At 37.7% G+C, this 10,000-nt stretch overlaps 1 protein-coding gene across 4 annotated transcripts in view; it reads right to left on the reverse strand.

The window, feature by feature from the left end:
- Positions 1-4,566: 4,566 nt before the first annotated feature.
- LOC106872317 (rho-related BTB domain-containing protein 2) overlaps positions 4,567-10,000 on the reverse strand; it is a 33,504-nt gene continuing 28,070 nt past the window's right edge. For all 4 annotated transcript variants that reach the window (XM_014919259.2, XM_014919261.2, XM_014919260.1 and 1 more), the window contains exons 5-9: positions 8,714-9,633; positions 7,868-7,986; positions 6,857-7,096; positions 5,995-6,143; positions 4,567-4,870 (exon numbers count right to left, since the gene is read on the reverse strand). In XM_014919259.2, coding sequence (XP_014774745.1) covers positions 4,693-4,870; positions 5,995-6,143; positions 6,857-7,096; positions 7,868-7,986; positions 8,714-9,633 — 1,606 coding nt within the window. In that variant the 3' untranslated portion in view covers positions 4,567-4,692. The remainder of the gene's footprint in view (positions 4,871-5,994; positions 6,144-6,856; positions 7,097-7,867; positions 7,987-8,713; positions 9,634-10,000) is intronic.

Below are 10,000 nucleotides of genomic sequence, written 5' to 3' on the forward strand. Positions count from 1 at the left end.
ATATATATATATATATATATATATATATATATATACATACATAAAAGAAAGAAACACAAAAATAAATAAATTCAATAAAAAAAACACTCAAAAATGTCATCTACAAACATATACAAATGTATGCATTCATACACACACATACACACAAATGAATAAATTATAATAAATTAAAAAAAATAATAAATATACAGTAATACTTTTTAGCGATATCTTCTAGTGTTAGTGCTGAATGGAGGAACAATCGTACTGTGAAGATCATAGCAGAAAAGACTCCAGTCTAACGACATCTAGATTGTTCAACTAACATTCATGCATTTATACGATGGATGGTTTCAGTCGACTACTGTGGACACAGGGATGGAATACATTGAGTTGTATATGGGTATACACAGGCAGGTGCATGCATGTATGTGTGCGAGTGTGTGTATGTCTGAGTGTGTGTGTGTGTGTGTGTGTATACTGCTATCATCACTATCATTCTCAAAATAATGAAAATGATACACACACATATAACAAACATTTTTTTCTCTGACACTCAACACTATATAAATACACACACACACACACACATCACATCACAAACACAGGTACAACTCCTTGAAAAGAAAATCAAGCAATTATTATAATTATCATAAATTTTTGATTTATAATTCCAATCTCAGGAAAAAAAAAAAAAATAACAGGAAAGGAAAATTATTCAATGCAGTTTGTTTGCAGAAGCTATTCGTGTACGCCTAATATTTCTGCTGCACAGCACATAGAAATTGAACTACATTTGGTGAAGAAAACAGTGAAAACTAGATGGAACCAGTCTGCTTACAGACCCAACTGTATTTTTTTCTGGTTATGTGGTTGTTTTTTTTTTTTCATGTTTTTTTTTTAATATTTGATGTGTTTGTTGCTCAGTCTTCATATCAATTTTGAACCTACAGATCTATGGTCAAAGACATTCCAACCGTGACCATCCCATCTTTTTTGTATTTTTTTTTTCTTCAGACAGTGGACTACACTCTTCAATATGTCCTTTTTTTCTAATTTTCTTTTAAAAGACGGTAAGGTGTGATTTCAGAGAAATTTGGCTGCTATTTCTAATAGGTTAAACAGTCATGTAAAAGGTCTTTCGTTGGCTTATTTGTGGCTTTGTTTATTTCTGTGTGCTGTTGTTGCTGCTGTTGTGGTTAATTCCAGGTTAATTTTGATCAAGGCACTCCAGCCATGATCATCCCCCATTATTTCAATGGAATAACTAGGACTAAATTATTCAAAGTGTCCCTTCCTTATGATGGTGGTGCAATATAATTATATTAAGGGGGGGATTTGACTGCTATTTCTAGCAGATCGAGTGACCATGTAGAGGCTCTCTTGTTGGTTTGTTTATGTAGATATGTATGTATATTGATTATATGTGTGTTCGTGTGCATGTGTGTTCAGTTGTGTGTATGTGTATAACCACGGTGTTCCAATAAGATTGTAAGAAACTGTTTAATAAAAATTGAACAGTAACGAGAGGGGGGGGGGAAATATAAAAAAGAACAACAAAAAACTATAAGAAAAACAACACAGGACTGAAACAACAATTCAAGAAGAAAAGAAAGAAAAATGGCAGTGATAAATCAGTTGTGATATCATCTAGGCATGATATCAAATTGTACTTGGCCATGGGATAAAATCTAAAGAGAGATTAAGCATGTGATATCACTTAAGATAGGATTTGGTCATGTGATTGATATCACTTAAAATAGGATTTTGGTCAGGGGATATCACTTAATAGAGGATTGGTTCATGGAACAGAGAGGAATTAGCCATGGGATATCACTTAAAATAGGACTTGGTCATAAGATATCACTTGAAATGGAACTTGGTCATTGGATATTGCTTAAAATAGGACTTGATGATGGGATAAAAATCTACAGAGGAATTAGCCATGGGACATCGACTGATGATGATAACAATGATGATGATATCATTTAAAGTAGAAGTCGTCTATGGGATATCACTTAAAATGGATCTTGGCTGTGAGATGTCACTTAAAGAGGATTTGACCATGGGATAAAATCTAGAGACATTAGTCATGAGATATCACATAGAATAGACCTTAACAATTGGATATTATTGAAATAAAATATTATCTAAATTATATAATAAACATAGGATATAACTGAAATGTGAAAATTAGAACTGAGCTTTAATTCTTTTGATACAAACCCACCTGAGATGGCTCCATGATACAAACTACCTGTTTTAAAGTGACCTAAATTAAAACCTTTGATTAAAATTTCCAAACACTAACTTATTAATGATCAAGTTAATTTACTAAGTTCTTAATTATTTTCAAGATTAATTGAAACAAAGACAATGGTAAATACTGTATTTTCCAAACATACAAGTCAATGACGCATATATTGTAAATGTGTTGTGTAAACATTCAAACTTTGTCCCTATCTTTCTAAATCCTGCTGCATTTCACATGGAGTTTTTGGTCCTTCAAAGTCCTCTCCGTAAATAAACCAGCCTACCTTCTTTGACTGTAAATTTTGGCCTCAAAAAATTCGATTTGCGTGCAGGAAGAAATGGGATATGATAAAAAGATACACACGAGAAGATTGAACAGGGGTTAAAAAGATATACATGAACAGATTGTCATTTAGTTAGAATTTTAGTCATGGTGTATCAGTTAATGGTGAATATGCATAGCCTGGTGGTTACAGGGTGTTGCACTCAGAACTGCTAGATCAAAGGTTTGATTCCAAGACTGAGCAGCACGTTGGGTTTCATGTTGCTCCAGGTCACTCTTCTGTAAATGGGTCACCCTGTGGCAGAATGGTCTTCTGATCAGAGGAAATGTCGGCCTGCTCACCCAGCCAGTGGCATGGCATCATTCAAAAGCCAAAATGCAAAGCGCATTGTGACCAGTGATGTACGACATCCGATAGCCTGGCCTGACCATGATACTGTGATACCATTTCATGAGAAAATCACTGAAATAAATATGATCTAAGTTAGTTCTCAGCCATAGAATATGATCCAAATAATGATATCGTTAAATAATCGAAAACCTAAATAGATCTTAGCCATGGAATGCTATCTAAGCAGAATATAACCTAAAGAGGATCCCATCCATAAAGAATTAAACAAAATACCATTTGATTGGAATATCTTCTGAATAAAAGGTTACTTATGGGATATTCTCTAAGCCAGGGGTCTCCAACTAGGAAGTCACTGAACAGTACAAAGCCTTGCACCATTTGGTATCAGACCACACAGAAAAATAAACCATCATACCTGGCAGGGTGTTTATGCATTAGAAAGGTATCATATCTGTAGCTTGCCTTCTAAACGTTTGACTGTGGCCATGCTGGGGCACCACCTCAATGAATTTTTAGTCAAATGAATTGACTTGTTTTTTAAGCCTGCTACTTAATCTATCGGTCCCTTTTGTCAAACTGCTAAGTTAGAGGAACATAAACACACCAACACTGGTTGTCAAGCGGTGGTAGGTGACAAACAGAGACTCAAAACACACCCACATACATATTACATATGATGGGCTTCTTTTCAGTTTCCGTATACCAAATCCACTCACAAGGCTATTGTCGGTCCGAGGCTATAGTAAAAGACACTTGCTCAAGGTGTCACGCAGTGGAACTGAACCCGGAACCGTGTGGTTGGGAAGCAAGCTACTTACCACACAGTCACGCCCGCACCGATGTGATAATCACAGTATATATCATGCACTATCCTGTGTTTTGTCATGCATGTAATCCCCCAGTCTGTGGAAAATTTATCTTGCATGAAACTGGTCTGTGGTGCTAAAAAGACTGGGAACCAGTGATTGAAAGGGAGTTGGGTAATAAAATACCTGGGTTACGAGTTAGCCAGGGGAGGTAATTTTGGTTAGCTCTAATAATACATATGCCTAAATTATATACATATATATAATTTAGGCATAGGATATCATACAGCTAGAACAGGTTGCACTGTAGGATATGATTTAAAACAGGTGATATCATGTCAGAACAGAAATGATTAGGTGTGTATGTGTGTGTTTGGCTGAGGTGATGAATCAATATTTGTGAGATGAGAATAAAGGGGTGAGGACTAGTAATGAAAGGAGACAAAACAACGAGGGGAAGGGGGTAGTAGATAAATTTCTGAGCTGAGAGAAAGGTGTGTGGGGGGGAGGGTAGTAGGTGGGGGGGTCAAGTTGTGAGACGTCAGTGTGGAATTAATTGCTGAAATAGGATAAGGAGGATATCAGGGTAGAGTAGTGTAAGGTAGGGTAGGGTAGGGTAATAACCTGAGATGAGACATCGGGGTGGAGGGTGGGGGGAGAAGAGGATTTTGACTGAAGAGGGAGTTACACCAATTACCACAAGGACTGAAGGCCTCAAGAATCTTGGTGATAAAAAGATACAACAAAAATCAAAAACGATGATGATGATGATGATGATGATGATGATGATGATGATAATAATGATAATAATAATAATAAATTTTAAAAAAAATAAATAAAACACAAAAATAAGAATAAAACAAAAAAAAATAGCAGCGAACAAACAAACAAACAGCAGTTTCAGTTGTATTTAAGATCGAAAGCAGAGTTTTTTTTTTTGTGTTTTTGTTATTGTTATTTTTTTTTCAACTGTTCGACAGAAGTAGTTCCAGTGAGTCAGCGAATTGCCAAAGCAAAGGTCAACTATTGGGCAGTTCAAGAGGGTCGGCCATGCTACTGTGACTGTGACGTCGGCTAAAACACAGACAGCTGCTGGTACAGCGTTCCCATCGGCTAAACTGTTGTTGTTTTTGGTGTTGTTGTTTCTTTGAAGGACTGTTCATTAAACTTTGAAATAGTTCCATCTCTTTAACGTACCTGCAAATAGAAATCACTTCAGTTAAAAAATTATTATCGTCATTGAGGAGGACCGAGGACTTGATGGTGGATGCTGGGGTTGGAGGAATCGGTAGAATGGCTGGCAAGGGTGAATGCAGTATGGTGGTATGGGCATGTGATGAGGAGGGTGCTTGAGTTTTTGGCAAATGGACCGTGAAAGTGAGGTAGACTGAGGAAAACGTGGAGGGAGAGATTGGGAGGGTTGGCTTGAGATAGGAGGACGCCCCAAACCGGGCAAGATGGTGTGAGGGCAGTTGCTATGGCATTGAAGTAGATCTGGCCACTCCTGTTAATGGGGACAAAACCTGGATTTAAAACACTGAATGATGATGATGATGATTGAGTAAGAGAGCAGCGCATGACATCAAAGTGACACAAGGGTGCACGTTTATAAAGCCCAATATACCCATCATTACCATCAGTCTGATAAGGGTACATCAGGCACATGCATCACAACTATATGTGCACAACATGGATCTTATATCAAAAGAAACAGTACATGACCTTGCAGGTGGGGCACAGTTAGAATTTGTTTCAGGTCGAATAGCCCATCCCTCTCTAAAAGGTCCCTGAATAAGGGTTGTTTCAGGATGTTGAAGAAAACACCCGTGTTTCCAGAAGTGAATTATTCAAACCCCCAAAGAATTCCTCTCAACACATAGCTATGATGCTCCCCCACGACTTCTGCTCATGATCAGAGATGCACATATTGTCAGCCACTAAGGGACATGCTCAACTGGTTAAGGTCAAACAACTGACAAGCATATCTGTGGTATTAAGCAGAATATTTGCTGCAGATCATCTTTTATACCAAGGCAAAACAATGTACATGATAACACTTCCAATCAGTTAAGATCAGAAACCATTATTTATCATTATTGAGGTTGGACAATAGTTGAAATGGTGAGGCTACTGATCCAGGAACATAGATCCACAATTATCCTCTTATCTCCAAACAATAAACATATCCTCTTCTTCAATGGAACGTCAACATCAGAGAATTTTCTTTTCTTGAAATTATCTCCCCTTCTCAAGTGGAGCTGATCTTGCCAATAGTGGGGGGGGGGGAAGGAGATACGAATGTTTAAGAGCACTGAACTTACCATTCAGGAGGCCATCTATGTTTATCAATATACAACTGGTTCTCTAAACTGAGAGTTTTGTAGAGTTTCACATATTGTGGGAATATGTCGAGAAAATGAACACAAAGGTAGTGAAGGCACCACTTTGCAAGCTGTACGGCATTGTGTAGCTGGAAGAAAAAAACACAGAGATGACAACGAGAACCGCACAAGGGATTGATATTGCAGTAAATGTACAGAACCATGAAGATTTCAGAGGGTGAAGAGATGAGGATAATTTAAACTTCCATTTTCTACTGAAATTTCATGTTAACTTTTATTCCAGACATTAGCTTGATAGCTACAAAGTTATCTAATCAAATTCTTCATTATTTTAAAAATTAATTGGAATGAAATTAATTCAACAGAAATACATTAATAGGTGTAGATATGGCTGTGTAGTAAGAAGTTTGCTTCCCAACTGCATGGTTCCAGGTTTAGTCCCTCTGTGTGGCACCTCAGGCTGATCAAAGCCTTGAGAGTGGATTTGGTGGACAGAAACTGAAAGAAGCTCTTTGTACATATATAGACATGTGTGTGTATGTGTTTGTCCACCACCACCACTGCTTGGTAACTGGTGTTGGTGGGTTTATGTCCCCCACAACTTAGCAGTTTGGCAAAAGAGAATGATAGAATAAGTATCAGGCTTTTTAAAAAAAAAGTACTGGGGGGGGATTTGTTTGACTAAGATTCCACTCAAACGAGTGCCCCAGCATGGCCACAGTCTAATGACTAAAACAAGTCAAAGAATAAAAGATAACAAAAGGATTTATGATGGAATCAACAAGTGAATAAACAAAGCAATCTGAGGTAATAGAGAAAGGAAGGCAGTTCTGTAACAAACCTGTGCAGTTTCCAGAATACTCAACACATCTTCCATAATGTTAACATTGGCATCTTCCTGTCTTCCCAACTCCTGGACGACATGCCCTTCAGTGAAAGCAACAAGTCGAGGGAGGCACAAGCGATTAGCCACTTCGATCAGGCTCATACAATCAACACCAGACATACATGGTGATTCACCTGTGTAAAGGTACTCTTGGAGAGCTTTAAAGGTATCTTTGCAGATACCTGGGAATGAAATCTGTAAAAAGGGAGAAAAACAGCATGAAATTAATACATGCTCACTAATGCTTGCTTTGTCTCTCCTCCTCCTTTCTCTCTAGAGTGTGCTTCTACCATCACTCTTTCTCTCTCTCTCTCTCTCTCTCCCTCCCGCTCTTTCAATGGGAAAGAAATCTATAAAAGGGGAGAAAAACAGCATAAAATTAATACATATTCACTGTTACTGGCTTTCTCTCTCCCTCTAGATTGTGCTTCCACCATCACTCTTTCTCTCTCTCTCTATCAATGGCCTCCCACTCTCTCTCTATATCTACATGTCTCCCTGTTATTCTCCCACTTCTCTCCCTGTTAACTCTCTATATGTAGGAGTGTTTCTCTCTTTTTTTTCTCCCTTTTCTCTCCCTATATACAAGTTTCATTCTTTCTTTCTCTAACTCTAGATAGTCTTTCTTCTATTCTGTCTTTATACCTCCTTCTTGTTGTCTATACTTAGATAATATCTTTCTCTCTCTCTCTCTCTCTTTCACACACATACACTCTCTCTCTCCCTTGTCTCTTTCTCTATATCTATTCTCTCTCTCCTACTCTCTCTCCCTCTCTGCATGTATATGTTACCCACTCATCTATCCATCTGTCTGATTATTTGATACACCAAATGACGGAATGATCACAAAAAGTCTTTATTCAAAGATTTGCTTCATCAATAATGTCTTGGACTAAACAACACCACCACCACCAACAACAACATCACCAACAACAAAATCAGCAACAAAAAAACAGGTAAAATTACCACTTTTGCCGAAGATTCCCGAAAGTTATCACTAAACATTGCATACATCATTTCACAGTGAGCCATCAAGAGGGGTTTGTGTGCTCGGACCATTCCATCATCAACTTGAAATGTGACATCTGCAGTGGGATAATAATAATAATAATAATAATAATAATAATAATAATAATAATCCTTTCTACAAAAGGCACAAGGCCTGAAATTTGGGGGTAGGGGGATAGTTGATTACATTGACCCCGGTACTCATGGGCCAGATTGGAGCAATATCGAGAATAACCAGCCGAAATTGCAAAGATAATCTGGATCTCGACTGAAGAGAGAAAACTCTGAATGACCTCGCCGTGTTTTCTTTGTATCGTCCATCTGGATGGTTTGTCCCTTTCTTGTATTACTCATAACGAAAAGTTGTCTCAATAAATTCTATCCAACCCATGCAAGCATGGAAAAGTGGACAATTGATGGTAACAAACACTTAAAGGGTGCTGGAAGGTACAAAAGCCGAAAAATTATGACTACAACAACACAAGTCGGAATATCATCATCATCATCATCATCATTTAATGTCTTGTCCAAGCTGGCATGGGTTGGATGGTTTGATAAGCTAACAACAGAAACACAAAAGATGAAAAATTACCAAGAATTTATAAAGAATTGTGAAGAGTTGTGTACATTTAATGTAAAGTATCTGAAGTATTTTGAAAGTTTGTGAAGAATGTGAATATTTTGTGAAGGTTTTGTGAAAAGTTTGTGGAGAGTTTGTGTTGAATTTGTGAAGGATATGGAAAAATAGAATGTGGTTTGACTGAGATGATTGCTTGAATATTTGAAAGAGAACCGATTGCTTACCAGTGGCTATTTCTCTCTTGAGTGCTAATTCTCGCAGGTTGCTACATTGTGCTATGTGAAACCTGCGTCGAAGTTCAAGGTTTAGGTAAGCTTCCTGAGAAAGAAAGTTTCTGATGGAGAGTACGAGTTCAGGGAGTTGCAACAACTCAGCAGCTACAATGACTTGATCAAAAATATCAAACTGTTCTTTGGCCACACCAGTGTATAAATACTCCAGAATATAGTGGAAAGCTTGTGGTGTGATATCAGGGTTTAACTGTACAGTGCATTGATTGGATTGGAAAGGGTGCTTGGGTGGTTTTATCTCAACAGAGTGAAATGCTGGGTGGGAGGGTACAAAAGTTTTTGTCTCAAATTCTTTTTGTTCATTAGCGACGACATTCAGATGATCTGACAGTGGACTTTCAGGTAAGACTCCATCACTGTCTATGAGTCTGTCTTTGTCGCTGTCATCTGAGACTTTATCTTCAGAGACAACCTCCTGAGCTGGTTGCTCCAAAGTGGGGCTTTTCAAGTCTGTTAAGAAAAGAGCCTTGAATACTGAGCTGGTAACCATTAAACAAATTTTGTGGGCATATATACATTGTCTTTTGGCTACAAAAACCACATCTCCTTCAATCTCGTCCCTCAATAAATAACAGAGGTCGTTGTATATTGCTATTGATGGCAGTGTCACCTTTGGGTAAGTGGGCTGTGGAAGTTCCATGGGAGGCTGGATCATTGGAGGTTTCAACTTTCGAAGCTGGCTGTCCCAAAATTTCATCTTGCGCCGGTCAGAGAGGGCCGCTCGAACTGTGTTTAAGAAAACATCTTCAATTCCAAACTCCGTAAGAATGCTTGCTTCATAGTAAGCAACTCCAATTTCGGCTGCAATATCACGACCTTCTTGAGGGGATATTATATCTTTCTCTTCAATTGGCCTGATTAAAATAGATAATTAAATTAATTAATAACAACAACAACAACAACAATAATTGTTTCTAATTTAAGAACAAGGCTGGTAGTTTTGAGGGAAGGGGTTTGTCAGTTACCTGGTACATTATTTTATCAACCCTGGAGGGATGAAAGACAAAGTTGACTTTGGCAGGATTTCAATTCAACATTAAAAGCCATAATTAAATAATGTGAAGAATTTTGGTCTGATGCATTAACGATTCTGCTGTTGACATCAGAGATAATTACTAGGATTACTTGTTTTTGCTACAAGGGTAACAATAAAAGAACTTTATTTTGTTGACTCTGGAAGGTTGACGGGCAAAGTTGAAGTCAACCAGATCAAACTTAGAA

The sequence above is a fragment of the Octopus bimaculoides genome, chromosome 14 (assembly GCF_001194135.2).
Source record: "Octopus bimaculoides isolate UCB-OBI-ISO-001 chromosome 14, ASM119413v2, whole genome shotgun sequence".
Classification (NCBI taxonomy): Eukaryota; Metazoa; Mollusca; class Cephalopoda; order Octopoda; family Octopodidae; genus Octopus; species Octopus bimaculoides.